The sequence below is a fragment of the Cloeon dipterum genome, chromosome X (assembly GCF_949628265.1).
Source record: "Cloeon dipterum chromosome X, ieCloDipt1.1, whole genome shotgun sequence".
NCBI lineage: Eukaryota > Metazoa > Arthropoda > Insecta > Ephemeroptera > Baetidae > Cloeon > Cloeon dipterum.
This window is the reverse complement of record NC_088790.1, coordinates 12,901,966-12,924,851: the sequence shown is the minus strand read 5'-3', so window position 1 is coordinate 12,924,851 and position 22,886 is coordinate 12,901,966. Positions and strand designations below refer to the sequence as shown.

The 22,886-nt window shown below is 39.9% G+C and overlaps 1 protein-coding gene and 1 non-coding gene across 5 annotated transcripts; both read right to left on the bottom strand.

The window, feature by feature from the left end:
• Window positions 1–280: 280 nt before the first annotated feature.
• On the bottom strand, window positions 281–22,886 carry Efa6 (Exchange factor for Arf 6). Of its 4 annotated transcripts, none has more exons than XM_065495795.1 (14): window positions 22,542–22,886; window positions 12,866–12,932; window positions 12,751–12,804; window positions 12,309–12,690; window positions 10,610–11,183; window positions 8,731–9,227; window positions 5,814–6,007; window positions 5,570–5,762; window positions 5,347–5,516; window positions 4,792–5,020; window positions 4,591–4,735; window positions 4,390–4,533; window positions 3,245–3,432; window positions 281–3,140 (listed from the first exon to the last, which is right to left on the bottom strand). In XM_065495795.1, the coding sequence occupies exons 1-14, from the start codon at window positions 22,683–22,685 to the stop codon at window positions 3,107–3,109; spliced, it is 3,015 nt and encodes a 1,004-aa protein (XP_065351867.1). In that variant the 5' UTR covers window positions 22,686–22,886; the 3' UTR covers window positions 281–3,106. The 4 variants fall into 4 exon arrangements, with proteins under 4 accessions (XP_065351867.1, XP_065351866.1, XP_065351865.1 ...); XM_065495794.1 differs by having other exon boundaries at window positions 281–1,571; XM_065495793.1 differs by having other exon boundaries at window positions 281–3,432.
• Window positions 16,511–16,582, bottom strand: TRNAE-CUC (transfer RNA glutamic acid (anticodon CUC)). Its single transcript has one exon. It is a non-coding gene; the product is annotated as a tRNA-Glu (tRNA).

The following is a 22,886-nucleotide window of genomic DNA, read 5'->3' as shown; positions in this document are numbered from 1 at the left end:
ACATTCTTCTTGCTAACTTTTTAAAGACAAATTTGAAACCTGAACTAATTATATATCAGAAACCATCGACAAACGGCGGGGAAAATGAAGTTGGTCCCATAATTAAGCTCCCACGTTGCTTTGAAAAAGTTTTGGCCAAAACTCAATTAAAAGCTGGACAGGCAAAATCAATCGCAGACGCCCCACGGCGACATTGAGCTTATTAATTTTGTTTATTACACTTTTGAGTGGAACCATGACAAACTTGAATGATAAGGTTAAACAAAATCAAATGCATTGATTCATGAATAACATCGCAGTTTTATTAAGAATAAATAATTGTTCATCAGTACATTCTATATATGTATAAGGGCAAGTTTAATGATCTTTCATCATTCTCTTATTTGCTTACATCATGATTGCTCTCAACTCATCTCTTGTGCACTCATGTGTAAAATACCAAACGTTATTTTTGTTCTTTTATTACATTTTATTTAGTACACATTTTCTTTTTATTACTCGTTCGTTTTGACACTGAAAAATGCAGAGCGAATGATAATAATTATTATGTCTTGAATGTGGAACGAGAGGAAATGGAATTTTTGGCAGGAGTTTGAAAATCAGAATGCGGCGACAAAATGCAGCGTTTTCTTCCAAGATCAAATATTTGCGGTCACTGATAGTGAATCGGTATTAAACCCAAGAAAGGAGAACGTGTCACAACGTTTCGTCTCTAACTTTAATTATGTAATGCTCATTTCAAGGAGAACAAAACCTTACGAATACAGAGAGGGTAATTTCCAGACGAACAAACTGGAACTGTTTGAAATTATTAATGAAGTAATTTTGCAGCTTTAAATGCATTCGTTCGTAACAATGGTTGTGAGAGACATCGATTGAAAAATAATCGCAACAGTTTCTAATGAATCACCATTTTTACGGCGAGGGAGCACAGAAGAGAAGTTGCCTGCTTGTGTCTAGTTTAAGAGAGAATTTTGCTTGTCTCCTCCAGTATAGCTCCCTCGTTCCCGTTTAAGTTTAGTTTTTACTGTTATTATTCTCATGAACACACACTTTCCTCAAAAACCCCACATTTATTAACCACAGTCACGTTCAACAGATGTAATTCTCAAAATTATTACTTGAATTTGGCAACTTTCTGTTCAAAAAATTCATTTCCGGGCGACAGTGGGCTCACTCGTAGCTGCTTGACCCACATGCGTAAAATATACAAGCATGTTTGTGTTATTATTGCGTAATGCCCCGACTAGAGAGATACATATCGATAAAAAATTTAATCAATCACTTTAACAATTAATTAAAATATATAAGCAATGAGTTTCAACATAACAGATGAAGAAAGAAATTACAAAAAATCTCGGCTGAACTGCCGCAACGCAAAATTCAATCAGCCTGCTCCACCCGAAAATCTCACTCTTTCTTCATTCTCCCAGTATCTGCATTTAGCAAAATGAAATCGTAAAATCCTCTTGACGATAAATGCATGTTGAAGGAATTGTCCGGTCATCGGCAGCACTATTGCGGTCCAGAAAGGCTACACTTGCGATGTGAGAGCTTTCTCCTTTTTAGTCCTGTTCACAAACAAATCAATCGAACCTTATCATCTAGAAATGCAACGACTCGTGGATTTCAGCGCAAAGTTAATGCTGTCCAACTCACACATGTAAGATCAGAGTTAATTACAGGTACATATGTGACTTCCTCCATTCGCATGTGTGTGTTTGTTTTAGTTATTAGAATAGCGCTATATTGTTATTTACGTTTACAACATGATACACATCAAGTTTTTCTCTTACCCAGTTGGAAAGGATTGCCTTTAGTTGCAGCGACGAAAGTAAAAAAAGTAACGCTAGGTTTTCGTTTAACAATGAAGCAGCACATAGGAAGACTTGAATAAAGAGCCAGATAAGAACGTACAAAAAATACGACTCTTTCAAAGGTTCACACTCCACACAAATCATAAGCGACCACAAAAAGGCACATACCTAAAGACAGATGAAATACAGAGGGTCAAGGTCTTCTGAACAACGAGAATCAGCTGAGGAAAAGTGAGGGACAGGGAGAATTCTACTTTAGATTGAATGCTCTACGCAGATTCAATTTTTGGCGCTTACTTCTAATGATTCCTGAGATAGGAAACCTCTTTTAATCAAAATTACGTGTAAAAATCGTTTTAATGCAATTCGCACTCCTCACTGCAAATGGCAGAGCAGAGTTTGGGCAGCCAGGGTAGCATTTTCTAACTATTCAAGGGTTTCAACCATTTCTACTAGTTAATATCTAGCAATATCTTGCAATTCACGAGAGATTATGGCAATGACTGAATTATATTATTACAGAATTTTCTGTACAAATAATGCCGTCTCCCTTCAGCTGGATCTGAGGTAAATCAAGAAGAAATCAAAAGGGAAAACGTGTCTGATATAACTGGAGAATTTTTGAATGAAAAGGGCGAAATATTTAATATTTTGGAACTAATTGTTTTATACAGCGCTGGTTGCTAGAAAGTTTGCTCAATTCCCTATAATTAATATTAAATAATGTTGTCGGTAAATTAAATATTGTCACAGTCAATTTAAATTTTGAATTTCCACAAACATCAGCTGCTGTGCATTCTTGATACAAATAATAATTTTCTGGCGGTAAAAATAAATCTTTTAGGTGGATTGCGGTGGATATATTATATTGTTAAAAATTTCGTTCGCAATATGCTGTAGTACGCCCAATTTGCACCTCAAATAATTAATTTTTTGCATTAAGCATAAAAGAGTTAAACTGCATGGTCAAATAGCAGTTTGCTCTGATAAAAACTTAAATTTAAGGATTTTGAAATATCAATCGTTATACTTTTACTCGTATCCTAGTAATATTTTCATTAGAAGCGTTAGTATCAAAACACCGGGAGTCTGCATCTTCAAGTCAGAATTTAAACCAATGTCCCTCCCAGTTTTCAGTCTGATCCGTTCAGAAGGCCTTGGAAGAGCGTGTTTGAAGCCGCGCGTAACAAACAAGAAGTCGGAACGAGTCAAAGCGCAACGCAATATTACAAAAACGGTCCCTCGGCGCGAGGGGAAGCAAAGCAAGGGCAGAAAAGACACAACGAGTTTTAGAACGCTGCAGTCTCGCTCAGAGCACACAAGCTGAAAAGACACCCAACATCCGTCAGCCGATATCGTCCGACGGGGAAGCACCACCACCACTACTGCCCCGGCTACTATTGTAGATAGCTGCTCGGTAACTATACCTATTGGTTGGGTTGGCTCGCGGCACAGGTCGGTCGGGGATGGGCGGCGGCACAATCGAGCCGCCCAGCTCACAGTCTACTCGCTCGTCCACCTCGCCGATTGAGGTTTCCACCAACGAAGGCTCCAGCTCAGGATACTGCGCCATCTTCGAGCGCAGCAAGTAGGCGTATGTCTTGTATCTCTTCAACTGCAAAATTTGTGAGTCATTACAGACGGAAATTTACAACTACATTGAGAATTTTTCAGCAACAACAGAAACGGTGAAAAGTTTACAACCGGAAAGATTTTTAAAAAAATTGCTTGTTCGAAGAAACGTTGAACAATTGGAGAATATTTTAAAAAACGCGTTAAAAAGGTTAGAAACCTAAGACACCAAGCTCTCCTTTATAGCATTTACAATCAGGGGCACATCACAGAGAGGCCCTGAAGGTCGACTTCGACCTTAAACGGAGTAAACAAGATCACCTTTACGCGCTAGTTAAAGTCTAATCAAAAAATGACCAAACACAAATATTAGGATTCAGAAATCCAGGATCAAGTGACTTTGGGCCAGAATTACAAGTACGGCAATATACCAAGCTATGCTACACACAGTAGAGTTTTGCGGATGTGAAAAAGCTATTAGTATAGTGTGTTACTAAACAATTGTGATGCAAAATTACATAAAAAGACACGCACGCCTGCAAAAAGTGCCTGGTTAAGTTTAAATAGGTTTGCTTTTCATGTACAAAAGGCTAATTTAAAGAACTGCTACGAAACTCAGTCAATCAGATATAATGCCGTCAAAATTTAGGATCCAAGAAGAAACTTCTATATTCAAAAATTTTCATGAGCTCTTTTATCACGTTGAATTAAAATACTGGACATTTTCCTAAAAGCTCTTGATGTCTTTATTACTCTCTACTAGCTTCCGCTTCTACCCGAAGCCCATTTTCATGAACAGAAAATTTAGATTATTTTAATGTTCTGTTAAATTTTCTATTCATATAAAATTTAGTAGGTAGAAGACTAAAATTGCGTAATACAGACATTGGTTACTTCAAGGAAAATGTTTCTCATTTCCACATGAAGAAACTTTTAGTCTGAACATTCAATTTCTATAATCGATTGTTCTTATTAATGTATCAAAAGCGAAAACTCATACTTCGTATTGCAGAAAAGCGTCCTTTTCTCTGTGGTTCTGTATGCTCAAAGACTTGGCACCTCGCTCAGGAACATGTCTTCTGTGGTCCTCCAGCTCATTCTCCAACCTGGAAACACGTTCTTCGTGGTCCCTCAGCTGCTCTCTCTGGATATTTCGATCAGTTTGAGTTCGAACGAAAAGCATTGGGTTAAAATTAATTACCAAATTGAGTTTTGAGTGACTACAAGGCAGGAGTGGCCTTTGGAATTTTCTTTGAGATCCGACAGCACTGGCCAACGGCTGTGCTGAGAAACTAGCAGCCACAAAGTTGATGGTGTCGATCCAAGACTGAAGTTCTTTTGAATCACTGTAGAGGAAAATGCATGAATTCAATCATATTATGCAGAGTAATTTTCAATTTACCTAGTCTGGAAAAGGTACTCGGCCTGGTCAGCCGTTTGCAGCCTGAAGACATGCTGCTTCTTATTGTAGTCGGCGGCCTTTGTGGCCAATGCATGGTGAATTCGTATCGCATTGTGCAAGTTGTCATACATCTGACTCTTGCGGAAGCCGTGCTCATCTTTGTGCAGGTACAACACCATATCCCGCAGCGTGCAGTAAAACATCTTCCAGCTCCGCTTACCAAAGGGGGCTGCAATAATTAATAACAATTTGAGTAATTGTTTTCAAGATTTACGAGCTTTTTTATTTAATTAACCTATTAAGTTCAAATTAAGCACAGATTTCAATTCTACCCGCAAAAGGATTGTTTAATGGAAGATTAGACCGGTGTACAAATTATTATAATGAATGGGAAAACAAGTTTCTCATTGTAAAGAGAAATCTTTCCAAGATTCTATAGCTAGTATTGGAATACCAATTTAAAAGATATGTAGAGAGATCAATTTTGTTTAATATATTTAAAATCTAAAAACTTAATGTGTTGTTTTTAAAATATCACAAACTGTCACTTCTTACTCTTTTTGCCGTTGGGATCCACACAACACTTTCTCATCACATAGCCTTTTTTGTATTCAATTGCGGTGGTGACATCGGGAATGTCCAGGAACGGGTTGTGGCCGAGCCCAGAGGGTTCCTGCGATTTGTTTTGAGCTTGCAATGCTTGCAGTTCCTCACTCTCTTCATCCCTGCGAAACATGAGTGTGTTAATTATAAAAACAGCCCAAGAGGAGCGGCTTACATGGCCCATTCGAGGGGCTGCGACTTGATGGCATGGTAGAGTGACTTAAGTACATCCCTAGGAAAATTATCACCGTCGTTTAGCTCCGACAAATTGTCAACAAACTCAAGACACGTCATCTTGCGGCCCACATTCTGCGCATGCAGGTCCGTGTTCAACAACATAATGGCACATGTAAGCGTATGAACAGCATCTGTAAATTCAAGATTGAGTCTTGGTATTATTTAAGGCACAGATTTTGTACCCTGTGAACGAAAGGTGCCTGGATTGCAGTCGAGGAAGCGCTTGGAGAAGTGAACTAGCACACGCTCTCTTTCTTGCGTCTCGCCAGCTAAACTAAACTGCTTGAGGAACTTGCGCAGCGCAGCATCAAGAGTGTCCCCCTCAAAGATGAAGAACCTGAGGTATTCCTCTGCTACAGCCCTGCTGAAGTCGTTACTGAAACATAATTCCAAGTCGAATATTTTTTGCACATAGAGAACGATTTATGTAGCAAAAAAGTCAATGTATCTTAAAAAATTTACCAAATTGTTGGAATGGGCATGATCGCGCGAGGATTCATGCGTGGAACCAACGTTAAAAAACGCATTTTTTTGCAAAATTGTCTGAAAATCATTTTTGTAGAGTAAGAAAGAATAGGTAGTTTTATGAGATTTAAATATGCGCAATTGCTCAGCTCCACGCAGTGCTACTCAGGATGGGTAACAATTATTAGTGAAATTTTGATAACATAAATTAAATACCATGTTTTAGTATTGTAAATCGGCTATTTAGGCCTCATCAGCATTATTTAACCAAATTCATGACACGAATTTAGCTGCTGTGTAAAATAGAACTGATGAGACCTGCGTTGCCAAAACACCTGCTGTAAAGTGTGAGAGCATGTTTTTTTCTTCTCCAAAATTGACTAACTCCGCACAGAGCTGAGTCAATAAATACGTGTTTTGATTTCATAAAATTTTTGTGGAACCGAAAATTATTTAAGACAATTTTTTTTAGTTATATAAGGTGTTAGACTGTCTTTTTAAGCGATCAAGTGCTCCAAAAATGCTTTTTGATGTTCTTGATAATAGCTCTTAAGTCTCTTGATTCCAATATTTGTTTTACTGAAGTGTCCAAAAGTAAACAAAACATATAGCAGTTATTCGCGAGATTGGAGGTCAATTGGACGCGATTTTTCAGCGTAGAAATTTTTAGGTGGCAGTTATATTTGCTTAAAGTACTTGTTAATAGATGGTGAAATTCCAAATTTGAAGCTCGGGAATGGGGGCGTTCCCTATTTTTTCGGTATCTAAAAAATACCCGAAAAACAAATTGTGTTAATGAATTGAATACTGCAACTCTTGACTGCATTGAGGTATCACCTTGAAATTTTCACTGCCCAACCTAGTTTTTGATCCTGAACAACTTTTGCATTTACAAAAAATTCGCAGGTCGAAGGTCAAGGTCACCTTTTGCGACCTTTTTTTGAAAATTCTAAATTAAGGGATGATAGCCCCCTACGATGTTTTTGGGGTTCATGGCTGAAATGTAGCCCGTGAAATTCTACACAAGTACACCAAGTTTCATAGGTGCAATCGCGATACTTTTGCTGCAATTCGAATTTGAAGTTTTAAAACCGGCTCGAGGCCGCTTTACCGCGCGTGGACTTTGAGCAGCGAGCTCACCTCTTGTTCTTCAAATTGATTTTTTTCGCATTTCACTTGCTTAGAAACACCAATGGGGCCTCGGGTAGACCAAGGAAGGTCAAAATCGACCTTCAGGGTCTGTTCCTGACGTGACCCTGAGATCCGAAATATCGAAAATTTCCAATTTGATCGAACTTGGTGTCCTTTAATAGGTTTTCACCACCGTAGAGCTCAAATATACAGCCAAAACTGCCGAATGACAATCCTGAAACCGGTTCTTGAAATAATTGTGGTAGACATTCATCCAGACGTGATGTGAGAAATGGTCAAAATTTTGAAATTTTTAATTATGAAAAGATACTTCTTATTTGCACATATGAAGTATAATATGTGCTGATAATAAAGGATCTTATATGCTTAATACTATGAAAAAATGTTATTAAATGCAATAACAAATAATCTACTTTTAAAAACTAAAAAAATTTGTTTCCTTACATTTTTAAGTAAAAATTTTAAAGATGTAATTTATTTATTATTGCTCTAAATAAATTTGTTTACTTTGTAAAAAAAAACGATTGGTTTTTTTAAAACTCAATATAAATTTCGTGTGTACAAAACAGAAGAATCTTTTCATACATTAAAAATTTCAAAATTTTGACCATTTCACACATCACGTCTGGATGAATGGCTACCACAATTATTTCAAGAACCGGTTTCAGGATTGTCATTCGGCAGTTTTGGCTGTATATTTGAGCTCTACGGTGGTGAAAACCTATTAAAGGACACCAAGTTCGATCAAATTGGAAATTTTCGATATTTCGGATCTCAGGGTCACGTCAGGGACAGACCCTGAAGGTCGATTTTGACCTTCCTTGGTCTACCCGAGGCCCCATTGGTGTTTCTAAGCAAGTGAAATGCGAAAAAAATCAATTTGAAGAACAAGAGGTGAGCTCGCTGCTCAAAGTCCACGCGCGGTAAAGCGGCCTCGAGCTGGTTTTCAAACTTCAAATTCGAATTGCAGCAAAAGTATCGCGATTGCACCTATGAAACTTGGTGTACTTGTGTAGAATTTCACGGGCTACATTTCAGCCCTGAACCCCAAAAACATCGTAGGGGGCTATCATCCCTTAATTTTGAATTTTCAAAAAAAGGTCGCAAAAGGTGACCTTGACCTTCGACCTGCGAATTTTTTGTAAATGCAAAAGTTGTTCAGGATTAAAAACTAGGTTGGGCAGTGAAAATTTTAAGGTGATACCTCAACGCAGTCAAGAGTTGCAGTTTAGTATTCATTTACAGAATTCGTTTTTTGGGTATTTTTGAGATACCGAAAAAATAGGGAACGCCCCCATTCCCGAGCTTCAAATTTGGAATTTCGCCATCTATTAACAAGTACTTTAAGCAAATATGACTGCCACATAAAAATTTCAACGCTGAAAAATCGCGTCCAATCCACCTCCAATCTCGCGAATAACTGCTCATATACAAAATATCTTTGATTGACAGTCCTAATCATTACCAACAAATAATGCTCACTTTTTGCTAAGATGCCTAGAAACGTCTGACTTCTTGAAACCTTGCAGCTCAAAAAGCCGTTTCGCCAGCCTGAGAACGGAAGGCATATCGACTGCCTTGGGGCTGTAGTGAAAGCTGTGCAGTGACTCAATGTCGCTGTCGTCCTCGGTGATGGAAGACGGTGGTGACAGTGACTTGGTGGCCGTGCTAGTCAGTTTGTCATCGTCTTCGTGCGCCTCGTCCTCACTCAGCTCTTGGTAGGCCACGTGGTCGGGAGTGATGTTTCCCGAGCTGGGTGGTGGCGAGTCAGAGGGCCGCAGCCGATCAGACCCCTTCACTTGTAGCATGCGACCGTGGTCTGCCCGTCGCTGTTGGGCCACGGTAGCCGCCGCCTGCAGGGACACCTTGGCCCGCTTCTGCGCTGTCCGCTCGCTCACTAGGATGGTGCTGTCACTATCGCTCGGGTCGCTCAACTCCATCAGCTCCTTCGCGCAAAGAATATCCATTGACTCTTCCTCCTGCAATAATATCAGGAAAATTTATAGGAATTCTTGAGCTCTTTTGCTTTCCTAGAAGAAAATTCATCAAAGATTAAAGATTATCTGTGCATGTACAAGAAAGAAATAACACTAATCTGTGAGTTAGATTTCTGTTTAAATAGAGCTGTATAGTCAAATGATGAATTTTTTATTAATAGCTAAGTTAGAATTGAGAGAGACAAATAATAAAATGCATTGAAATGCAAACATTAGAAGCAGTTGCAATTAATTGTTTATGTTTGATATTTGTGGTTTCACAGCAGATTACAGGGCAAATGCTTGATATTGGAGATTTTAATTAAGAACGGCGGTATAATGATTTTCATGAGCATGTCATTGACGAAAAGATATTTAGAACGTTAAAATCATAAACAGATAAAAGTTATTGAGAAAGAGCAACTATTTGTATTTTTATCTTTAGATTCACGTTTTTTAAATTATTTCTAGGCCTGCAGGTTAATTTAATTTAACTATTTTTCTGGTTCATGCAAAAGAATAGCCTTCAAATGAGCACGAATCATGTAATTTCAATCAATTTAAGCCCATGATTAATTAACTATTTTACTCAAAACGATATACATTTTCCAGAATGTTAAAAAACCTATTTTGGCTTTATTCGCCAAAATAGTATCAGGTTTTACTGAATGTACCGTGTGTTTATATTAATTTTTGAAATTTATCATCTCATGAAATTATCATTAAACTAATCTAGAGTGGAATTAATTTGTCCCTGTAATAAATTAAAATAAACCATAGGGGCCAGATTCGCGCGACGCGCGTGTATGGCGTCAGCTGAGGTACAGCACTACTTTGAATTGGGCTAGTAAAAATGTGGTAAAGAAGTGAGTTTTCAACAAAATCATGTTGCATATAACGTGAATTAAATACAGCGATTGACTCAGGAAAACACACTCACGATACTCGTACTGAAAGCAAAAGAGAGCAAAATTTACGCATATTATGACGCCATCTTGGATCTGACCGGTGGGAAACAATTCCAACGTGCATCTGGTCCCATGTTATTAATTAAAAAATAATACTTATAACAAAATTTAGAAAATCACAACCCCTATCACTGTGTGTCAATTAGCCTATCTTTTCAAAAATACCAGCTACTTAAAAATAATTGACAAAGCAGTGTTGTACAGCCCTTTGTCAAGAGTCAAGTATGTAAAAGTCAAACGAGCATTGTTATATCAAGAAAAACAGGCAGTTGAGTCGACAAGTAAAAACCCAAGGCAGAGCTGACGAGTAAGAGGCCAAGCGTGAGTCACAGGCAAGAAGCAGCGGGGGCAGCGGGGAGGACAGACACCAGAGACATCCGTTCCGTTGCAGCGGGCGGAGTCATTGGCAAAAAATACCTGGAAATCGGGGCTGGAAATGGCCTCGGAGTAGTCCCCGTTATTCACCTCTCCGTCCATCGAGTTGAGTAGCATGATGCGCTTCGAGCTGCTGTTGTCGCTCGACATGACCGACGAGGAGACAGACGTCGGCGAGTTGGGCGAGATCGAGTTGGACTCGGACGAGTACTGCTCCTGCATTCGCTGTAGCTGCTGTTGTTGCTGCAGGTCCGACAGCGGCGCGTTGTACGTCCAAACGATGCGGTCGCTGTCCTTGGCCTGCGCCACCGTGGCCAGCGACGAGCAGCTGCTCTCAGCATCCTGCCGCGTGTCCAGCAGGTTGTTAAGCGACGACGTCGTGTCCTCATCGATGTCGATGTCCACCGCGCTCAGGCTGTCCTTCTGCAGCTGCAGGTGGTCCTCGGACTTTGACGTCCGCACAAAGCCGCCGCTGCTGCTTGAGTAGCAGCCCATGTTTGGCGGGTTGATGCCTTTGGCGCAGGACGACGCGCTGCCCTCCTCCGGCGGGGACTTCTCCTTCGACTTCATGCCCAGCTCCGACTCGTTGGGGCTCGTTGGCACTGAGTTGTGGTATCTGTGAATGTGTCAACGCAATTGTGTGATTGTGGTGCGAGCCGGAAGTTAGGAAATTCGGATAAATTGATTGCGGCTTGTATACAAAATGGAGCGCTTCATGCTTCCGTCTAGAAAAAATAAATTTAGCGGAAACGGATTTTGGTTAAATAATATGAAATAATAATCTTGCTGTCAATTGCTTACGTGATTTCAGGAAATATCAATTAAAATTGTTACTGCGACTGGGTTTAAATTTTTCAATTTGATTTTTTTCACTGCATCATATAATTTTCAAAATTTACGCATTAATGATAGTAAAAAAGTGAAAAAATGCGGTCAAGTCGCTGAAACGTCAGCAAATTAAAAGATCGTTGAGTTGTACACAGCTTGTGCTAAAACACACTTTGGATGTTCGAAAAAATAGACTTTCTGATTGTTAAGAGTTAGTTTTGAGGACTTAACTTATGCTTTGTAGTTCAGAAATTTAGATCTGATTGAATGTGCGTTTTGCTAGAATGACGGAGGCATTTGAAAAATACCCTAAAATCCTCTGGCAAGGGGATCAAGGACAAGAAATGATAAAAAATAGAGCCACCTCTTCATTTATTAAATTTTAAAATTTGAAATCTGGCCTGACAGTAATGTGAATATTTGTTAAATTGGGGCGCTCATATTTCAACATGCGATATTTTGTTGAATGATGCCTGGACCGATTGAATATGCTGTCAAAAATCTTTTGATAATTCTAGCAACTTCTACAATGTTTGATAGTTTGAATCAGCGCTCAGGACCAGGCAAAAATAATTAAGATACAAATTTAGCCAAAATCAAATGGCTTTTATACGTTTTCGCTTAATTTTAATTACTCATGTCGCGATCTGTCCGACGCTGTGCAGATTGTAAGACAAAATTTCCCCCTGATAAAATAAACCAATACAATGTTCGCCCCTTCATTAGCATGCAACTTTCAGAGCCAATTTTCTGTTTTCTCTTAAATTCACAAGTCAGCGTGGACATTTTTTCCAATTTAAAGATCATTTCAAATAAAGGCATAAACGTGTTTTTCTTTATGCAGTAAGGATCATATCATTTCAAACAAAAACAAACAAAAATCAGTAGATAAGGACTTTAAACTCTCTCTTACCTAAGGCTATCGACAGCCTTCTGCTTTGGAGGAATGAAGCCAGAGGTCTGCTGCTGGCGGGACAGGTTGAGGATGAGGTCACCGGTCATCATGAAGGCCTCGAAGCGCGGCTGCGGAGGTTTGTTCTCCTGCTGCGCCTGCTGCTGTTGCTGCGGGTTGCGCCGGTGGTCGTTGTTGCAGAAGTCCTCCTCCTCTTCATATAATTTTGCGTAGCTGCCATTGTTGCTGGAGGAGAGTGGCGACGAGTTGCGTCTCTTCTCGCCCGTCCGGCTGTTGCTGCCTCTGTTGTGGGAGTGCTCCTTTTCTAAAAGCGCTTGCAGATCATCGATGCTACAACCGGGAGATTCTAAGTATTTTAAAACACCAGCCTTGACAAGAGGATCTGCAGAGGGAATAAATTTGGAATCAGTTTGTTTCTTGAGTTAAACAAAGACCGTTTTACCTCTCTTGAGTTTTAACGTCACTTCATCACCAGACAGTCTTAAACATCTCAAAACTAAAATATAATAAAATTTGTTGAAACATAAGACATTTTCCTTCTTCTCGTTAGTGCTTACCTTCTTTAGTTGTACAAGAATGAACATCTTTTCTATTTATTTCTAAGATGATGTCACCAGCTTCCAACTGAAACAGAAAAAAGGAAGACATAAGGATCGTTTTTGCAAATCCGTGAAAGGCGCAGCAGTTGCTTTTGTTTTTGACCAACAAATGACGCAGCGCCATTAGGGAAAAAAATATGCGCGCAGGTACCCAGAGCAGCGTACGCCAGTCGACCCACTAAAAGTTTGATGTGCCAGTCAATACACAGGCAAGCGCGTGCATGCCTCTCTGATTGACATGAGCAATTTCATACTTTCGACCGCGTTTTCGTCTGCTCGCGTCCAGCACGAAAGCCCTTTTCGCAATCCGACTGATTGGAGGATGTCAGGATGACGGCGGATTATTTCAGAGCCAAACAGAGCAAAAATCACCGAGAATGAATTATTTTGGCATGATCGAACAAACTGATTTATTCTGGTTGCAAATGGTTATATTTTTTAAGGATTGCCAACAGCAGCTACCAATAATGGAAAAACACCAGTTAAATCTTTAATCAGGCGCAACTAGCTTTTTATCAGCTGAGATTTCTTCACACCGATGAGTATCTTTTCCTTTTGGATTTATTATGTTGTAGCAGCTGCCTTTTATTTTGATGCAAAGAGATTTTCATAACAATCATAAAAACAGGTTAAGTAGGCAATGAAGCCTCAATTGTTTGTAAAATGCAGCCATTAAACACAAGTAAAAAAAATTGCATAATAGCTTAATTATACGCTACAAGCAAATAATTTCATTTTTATTCGAATCAGAAAAACAAGCTAAGTGCTGATTTTTTCTTCACAGTTTTCCTCGTGCAGATTTTATTCACTTTGATTTCTCGAGCATTTACAAGTCGAATATTTCGAGAGCTGAAAAAGGCAGAGGCAACTCGTCGTAAAAATGCGCCACCATTTATTTTTCATCAGGCAATTTTCTTTGTTTACGGCTGCGTGATCTGCAAAAATTTATCTCTCCTGAAACTCGGCACCGGGAGTTTTTCTTTTATTACATTTTCCTAATGCGTTTTTGTATTATTTAAGCCGGGCCGCCATAGTGCACACGTGGAGATATAAATCCTATACTTTGTGTAGAGACAAAACTTTTCTTCAGCGAAAACATGGATCAGTTTCGGGAGGAAAAAACAGCATTTACAGAATGCCGCACAGCAAAAAATAAAGCTTACTGATTTGAATCATTATGACTGACAAACTTAAGCTTGCATAAACTGCGATAATAGGCTCTTAATTATCGTGCACTCGTCAACATTGTTAATAAAGACGCTGCTTCTTAATTAGCTAGATTATTATTACGGTGCTAGTGTTGTTGCTACAAGTAATCTTACATAATTATACAGCCACTCTATTTGCAAATGAATATTATCTTTGTCCCTTCAATCCAAAATTGTAAGGGAGGCACAAAAAAGGACAAGACGCCTTTTGAGAGCCAAGATGCATACAAAAAATAACTTCTGCAAGTTTGGCGGGGGGGGGGGGGGGCGCGTTTATTGTCCTCCTGGCCTCGGGACATGCAAATGCGATCTTTTCTCTGCTTGCAGAAACCATTTTCCAAGCAAGGACGCGCTTTCGCAACAGTTTTCCACTTTCGTGATGCAACACAAGCACAGCACAGCTTGCCCAATCTGAAATTCAAATTCGCACGTCGGAACGGAGGGTGATTTTTATTCTGGAAATCGCTATTTTGGACGCGCCCTGTACTAAGTTCGCGGCGGTAATATTAAGTTTCGCGCTCACGCTTGCATGATTAGCAGCGGCAAGGTCGCGACAATGACGACCAAAGTGGAGTGCGTTACGTGCAGGTGAATTACTTAAATATAGAATGTCATCGTGTGGCCGCCGGACGCGTGTAATTGTCCGCGCGCGCGTTATTTTTATTTGCGGCTGTTTTCTTGCGCTGCTCCTCTCGTGCAGATCACGTACGAAAGTAAATGTCGGGCCGATGTGCGGAGAATTCAATTTACACCAACTGCCGGGCAGGACGGAAATTATATAGAACGGGCATGAGCGCCGAGCAAGTGGGCTCTTTTCACGCAGCCCTAAAAATGCTGCTCGTTTCCGAAAATTGCTCTCGGGGAAAAAGACAGCGAGAAATGCCGCACTGCATTATCAGATCGGTTGGCACGGCATTTTATAGTGGTAAATTCAGAAAATATTCATTGCATGATAGTTGTAGCTTCTCGCATTAACGTTTAACAGGGTTGCAAAAAACCCACATTTAAACAAATGCAGTGCAGTGGTAAAAAGCGCTTTTTTCACTTTAAACCTGTTTCTTGCAGGCAATGTTTGCATCTCCGCTTTCAATAATTTTCTAATTTTTTGCTCATGATCTCGACTTTAAAAATTGTCAGAGAGAAATTTTTGGAGAAATTGAGGCAGCACATGGCAATTTACAAGATCTGCACATTAGTGATAATGTTGAGTACTCCGACTGCAAATTTTAGATTTTCACAGGGGAAAATGGAACAAATAATTCATTTCTTGCGCAAGAAATTGGTAAAACTTGAGTGGTAAATATCGTTAAAAACAAGTGGTGGGGAAAAAAATAAAATACGAGGTTCAGTACTCATTCGTGAAATATGTAAATTGGGGCATTTCCTTTAATATTTAAATAATTTGTGCACTGAGAGCTGCACGTTTCCCTTGTAATTTAAATCAGATCTATCATACCAGCGTCTCTAGAGAACACACGCAAGCATATTGGATTAAAAAGCAGCTCCGTAGCCACTTGCAGGATCACGCAGGAGCAAGTCCGTGTCAGACTTAATTGAAAAACTTTTGCGGCGTCCGTTACGGGCAATTTCTCACCAGAATGCGATTGTCACCGACTGATTGCCCCCTGGATTAAACGCTGGGAGAGAAAAGGGGGTGCGATAATTTATGTAAAAACACGCTTCGTCGAGGCGAACTTGGATATGATCATCCGGCTGTTGGCGAAAAAGGTTAACGCTGCCGTTTGCGTGCTCAAGCCTAATAATAACAGATGTCCATCCAATGCAAGTGGCGAGTGACACAAGACAACACCAACGCTGCCAGGGTTCATTCAATTTAAGTTCACGTAAAATCATACTTGAGCGCTTTAAGTTGTTCTAAAATGTTGTTCGTCAGTAGCGGTCCTTGTTGTCAACACAACAACCAAATTGTTGGGTGATTTGATGATCTCTAAAGAAAGACGTCGTGTCTCGTGTCATTATTTGGAACTGTTCTGTTTGACCGTTTTTGGTTTTGAAATAAAAGATAGGCAAGCTGCTTACACATAGTTTGATTTTTTTTAAATCATAGAATCATACGTTTAATACACAAAAGTTTTAAATAGTACTAAATTTTGAGGATGGGGCAAAAATAAATATAGAATAAAATGCAGAAAAAACCTATTAGACCGGCGCAAGGCTGCTAGCTTCCTCCTACTTCATATATCAGCCAAAGCTGCGCCCAAACCAACACGTGTTTCTCGTTTTCTTCCGTTTTTTGCAATCAGAAATCATGTTAGAGTTGACAAAAAATGCTACCACCACTCTCAATAAATCACAAGTCCTTAAAAAACCCTGCAACTGTCAGCACCGTGTCATGAGCTATATTAAACGTGACTAGGATAAAGAAAAAGAGGGTTTCCGGCACCGGGAATTGAACCCGGGCCTCTCGGGTGAGAGCCGAGTATCCTAGCCACTAGACCATGCCGGACTTGGCACACGACCCCAAAGACGTGTTTAAAGTTTCAAAGCAGACTGCTGCTCTATTCAATGATGCCCTTATAAAAATATTAAATATTAAATGAATTAGCAACCATGCAGTTTTTCAGGCACGCAGGTTCTATTTCGGTCGGTGTTAATTTAGCACTTTACGACGCAAAGTTTTGAGCATTAACCCGTTGACGTAAATTAAATTATATTTTAGGCGTTCTCCCTTTTTGCCGGTTCCATCTGGCAGTGATGTCATTAGCCAAGAGTGCAGCGGCTAATCCGCACATAAACAGGAAGACCGCGCTCGCGAGTTTTTACTGGTGCAAATGTCACGCCAAAGACCAGATCCACCACGCCGCCGCCGTCACCGACACGATGACCTTTTCGCCGGACCGAAATAGCTTGCGCCATTCATTGTTTTTCCAGCGCACCACCCTTCTGGCCGGCTGCGCTCGCGGAAAAATCTATTTGCAGACGTTTGCGACTTTATAGCGAGGCCGACTTAGTTCCGCTCTTTCGATTGCACGTAGAGAAATCTTCACGCTGCCGTGCTTTCCTAGAAGATCTTGGAGGCTTTAAATTGTGACAAACTGTTTTTTTATGTGAGAAGAAACTGCTATTTTCTTGGCTAGTATGCCAATAGATAACTTATTTCAATTGATTGCATTTGTTATTAGTTGAATAATGGATTGCTGTTACTGCTTTACTTTATTTAAGTAAATTTATTATTTGGAACGTTTCAAGTTCAGAAAATTCAGAAGAGTTGCGTTTTGAAATAGCACGTAGACAATTTAATTTAAATAAAGATACGCATAATGCACCAAAGAAAATTCGATACGTTGGTGCAACAGTCGAAAATCCTTTTGAGCTAAAGTCAACTTTCTGTTTATTTTGTCACGAGGTTCATTGCAGAGGTATGTAATACAGAGGGTGTTTTATGCATGAGACCTTATTGAAACCACAAGTTCTATAGGAGCATTGTCTTTCCGTAACAAAGTACTCAATTGAAGAAGTTGCATGGAACAATGCCCCAATGAGAATAGCGAGCGTGACAAAAGAATTTTAAAACTGCCCATTTCAGGATTTATCGATATTTAGAAATTTAATCAGTCTAATTGGTCCTGAGGGTGCAGAAGGCGGCAAAATTACTGCTGTCAGATGCATCTCCGTGCGCCAAATAACGTAAAAACTAATGACGCGGTCGTTTAAACGAGGCTGGCGCGATAAGCCATTTCAGCTGCCTCTCCGCCACTATTAACCCGTGTTTGCGACTAAATATCCACTCGAGAGTTGTGCCTGCCCCGGGTCGTGCCTCCTCTGCCACTGTTTGTCAATTTACACCCAAAGCTGATGGCGTCTGGCCTTCGCAACTCATCGTCTCTCTTGGGGTGTCTGCCGAGCCAGAGAATGACGCTACAGAAACAACGGTCCTCGCGGGGCGCGACGACCCGAACAATAACACTCGCCATACCCTTAAACCTAGCATAATATGTCTTTTCAATGGGATTCCCTTTTTTCTTGCACCAGAAATTTTATAGAAAATGCAAACAGTGTAACGGCAGTCCTGGGAATTAGCTTCAGGGTTCAGGGATGCATTTAATCATTTCATATATGTTCAAATTTTCATAAAATATGAAAATAACTACTCGTCATTATTTGCTCGTGAGCTTAACCAGCAATAAATTTCAGAGTCTGTGAGAAAAAAACATTAAAGAATTATAAAAAGATTTTAAAAAAGCTAAGTGTAACGATCTCATTGGATTCGTGCAGGCTGTCGTGAGTGACGTGATGTGAAACAAGCCCAGTGGTCGAACGTTTTTCAATACCAAAATTGGCGATTGTAAAGCATTGAAAATTTGGCAAAATATTTCAAACTTGATCTAAAACCAAGTTTTAGATAATTTAGGTGAAATTCGGTTTGAAGACAGTCACAAATTGATATAGATTGATGCAACAATGTTTTGAATTTCCAAAAATATCCCCAAAGCATAAACATTTTTTACCTTTCGCCAATCAGGAAATTCTTTGGTGTTTGAAGCCGCCTACAGAGATGGCACCACGGTTAATTTACAATTTCCGACCACTGTGTTTTCGGATTCAATCCTGCTTCTGTACATAAAAAGAGATGTGTGTAGGAAACCCAGATCGGTTGTGCCTGTCGCAATAGAAACGTACAAAACAATCTTTCAATACAAAATTAACTGTTGTTGTTTTTACCACAATTAACTGAACTGAATCTGGTTTTAAGCTCGTCAAATTGTCAAACATAATATTTTACGCGAAGAAAGCACAGTAGCAGGATTGAATCTGAAATCGCATTTTCGCATTGCCCGAAAATTGGAAATGAACGGTAGTGCCATCTGTTGTCAGCTTCGAATTCATTCCTCCTGAGTTTAAATAATAAACTAACACAAAACATGTTGAATATGTACTTCTTGTCGAGATATTAAATGCAAACTTTCAACGGGTGCTTGGAACAGCCAGAGAGTTGAAACCTTTTTAAATATTAACAATGGGTAATGTCTAAAGATGCAAATTTAATGGTGCAGCAGGCGGCTTGCTCTTTTTAGCAACAAATCGATTTTTATGCGAGTCGACGCTTCAGGTCCACGTCAGAAAAATGACGCACCATTTCCTGCCTTTTTTCCAAACTTCAGACCAGTATATTTCACTTATAAACGCGTACCGAAGCAGCCTCGAACATTTCAAAGCCTGGACAAACACCTTAAGGCTAAGCTCCCGTGTTTCCAAACACGCGAATCGTACGTACAAAGCGCGCGGCAACGCTCAAGAGGCGCAGTATGAACGTACGCACCGAGAGTCTGACACAAGTTGTGCGCCCTCCGCTCCGCGTTTATTTTGTCGAGGAGGCATTACGTTGTGTATGTGTGTGTGTGTGTGTCGGTGTCGGGCGGACAAGAATCGATGCCCACACCCCCGCGTGTTTGCCGCCTTGATTAGGGCCTGGAGAGCACGCGTCTCGTCGAGCCAGCCGGCTTCTGCACGCCAGACTCGCCAAGCCAAAAGCCAACATGAAAATTACTTCTTTGCTGTGCACAAGCCCAGCCTTTGTAAAAAAAACTGCGCACATGATGTTGCTCAATTAATTTTAAAACTTAACCTTCTAAAGGACTCAACAAATTTGAACCTATACTATGACCTTAATTTCATTTTCCATTTTACTTAATTATTATTTATCTAGTTACAATAAGCCGCACACGAAAATCAATAATTTTAGAAATCTATTCCTCGTTTAGTCACAGTTTAATATTAGTATTGTCTTTTAACAATTTACTCTCAACCAGTTTGTTATTTTATTGTTCTATGCATTTTCTTGCGGTTTGAACGATTATGTGTCATTAAGAGGTCCCTTATCGACATCACAAGTGTGCTGGCGTCTAGGTCTAGAGGAAATAAACAAAGAAGAGGGTGTGTGAGAATATGGAACGAAGCTTCTTTATGTAAGAAAGCTGATTTTTTAGTGAGTTTCAGTGTTGCTCTACTGCTCTAGCCATTAATCAAGTTTTAAATTCTGTGTCGATGGCAATGGCACTTTGAAAATATTGAAAAATATTGATATTTCTGGGTTCGGTAAACAGGCCATTTATCTTCGTTTGGTAAAGTGATTGCCGTTGCCGTTTTTAACTCGTTTTATAATTTTTTTAAAACCACCCTGGTAAAAAAGATTACGATGTTTTAACTCAGAATACAGGTTTCAAATAATGATTATTATGAACATGTGAAATTAAAATTTGTGAAGAACATTTTTTCCTGTTGTGGAAAAATCTATAAAATTGATCTTGCAAGATCACGAATTTTTCAACTTTAACAGCCTAGAAGGACGCACATGGCGTGTTGCGTAGCGTTTTTATACAAGAAAGATCAAACCAAAGATTAAAAACTTTGTTCGAGAATTATCACACAAGAAATATTTTCAAGAAGGAGCCCGATTTATTTTTCATTTACTCGTTATCAGGGAGGCAATGAGTCCACCGCGGCAGAAATACGACGCATGGTTTTCCACTGCATCCAAAAATTATCACATTGAAACCAATGAAAATAACATGCACGAAGCAAACATGCTAATTATTGTGGGGTGGGGGCTTCTGCTTCCACAAGTCGCACACCATATCGAGAATTTACTAATTAGTTGCACGTGCCAAGTACGAATTGTAAATCTTGATCTAAAGTGGCTACTATAAGTTGAAGCAATGGCGTTATGGTTGGAAATCATTAATATTTTTCGCTTGAGACCCATCATGAACCCTGTGTTTGGCGTCAATGCCACTGATAACGAATTTGATGGACTGGAAACTAACATTCGAAAAATAATACCCGCTAGCTTAATGAATTTCTCAGATAAGGAACGCGTGAATTTACGCAGCACAAAAAAATTTAATTGGCATCCAAAAATTTGGAACCCCCGGGCATTATCGAACCAAAGTATAGCTGCGATTTTATGTTGGTTATGTTGATATAAAAATTACCACACTAAAGCTCTAAATTTTAAATTTATTCCCTCTAGACATTTGTATTTTCATGGTCAAGAATTAAAAATTTTGACGCAGTATAATTATATATTGTGCTTCTTATTTTTTAATTTATAAACAATTCATATTTGACTAATTTGACTGATTTTCCAGCAAACATCTACCAAATCAATTTAGCCTTTTCAATGGAATCGTGATTTTTCTCTTTCAGAAAAAATTATTGTAATAAAAAATCTCTTCAGCGCTTCCAACGTGAGTTTCGACACATACACAATTCAAAAAAGGTCAATTAACATTTTCCTGCTGACTGCACAATTTTTAATTTTTCAACATGACATGACAGACGCTGGCAAAGTCAAGAAGCAAAAATGAAAAATCAGTGTTTCCCAACCTTAAAGTTGCGCTTCTCCGGCCTTGAGCGAACATATTTAAACGCGATCAGCGCTCTTTATTGAGCGAAACAAAGGGGTCGGTTATTACTGCGAGACCACTTGCCGCAACTATTTCGTGCATTTGCAAGTGGGAACGCGTTTAATTTATTATTAGCCAGCAGGCAAAGAGGGATCCACGACCGCCTCCGCATCTAATTTCCTGTCGCTCGTGCGACTTCATACTCATTCCCGACGCAATCAATTTGCTTTGCTGAAAATGATTCCGCGCCGCGCACAACTTTCTTTCAATTTGGTTTTAATAGGGAAAGGGGAAATGAAAACACATCATGGGGAAATGATGCGTCCTGGGAATTGAGTCACATTTATTCAAAAGATCAATTTAAATTTATCTCCGTGGGAATTTATCTATCCATAGCATGAAAAGATGCAGAAACTTAAACATTAAGAGATCGACAAAAGTCGGTCAGACAAGGAAAACCAATTTCTCATTCAACCAATCCATCCCAAAAAACAGGTTTAAAAAAGCTGGCGCAAGGAGCAGATTACACATGCTTTTGTAATCCATTATTTGTTCAAAAGTCTTAAAACTTGTCGATCTAATTGACTCAAGCAAATTGCATTAGAAACGTTTGGTGGCTTCCTCTGCATAATATTATGTGGTTGTGTGTGGTTGTTTTCTTTCTTTTAGTAAAAAATTAAGCCGTGAGAAATCTCGACGCCGCTGGAGCCAATCACCGAAAATTCCCAAACGCCTAAAAATAAACACGACATCAGCATCATTTTTTGCGCCAGAGATGCACTTTCTTTCTCCTTAGCTTTCATCCGAGAGCAAGCGAAAATTCTTTTCGCCGAGAAGTAAAAACAAACCGGACAGAAAGAAAGGGCGGTCACCTTGTTTATGTGATAATTCGCTTTTCGATCAAGGCTGTTTTGCGATACATAGATATGCACAACATGTAAGTAATGGGTTATAGGAGCCGAGAGCAAGGCCTTGGCGTAAAAACGGCAAACACAACAGAGAAGAACAAAGTGTGGGCCGCCGCTGCCGCAGCTTGCTTTCATTCGGCCACCGACTCACCTGTCCACTTTCGGCCGCCGGCGAGTTCTCGATGATGTCGTAAATGATGGGCGGCAGCTGAGAGCCGGCGCCGCCGAGGATGGAGAATCCTAAGCCGAAGGAATCACTACGGCGGAGAGAAACAATCCGCACACCCTCGTCCATTTTCGCTCGCTCTCATTAGTCACTGTCGCCCGCCGACAGTCGGCCTCGCCTCTTCGACGCTCGGTCGGCGCCTGGTCGACGTAGCCGCCGCCCGCTGCACGCGTCGGCACCACCGAGAGCCACCCGTAAAGCCCGAATAGGGCCGATTTTTGAAAGAAAGGGGTCCGTAAGGGGTTTGTATCGACGGCAGTCGCAACACCA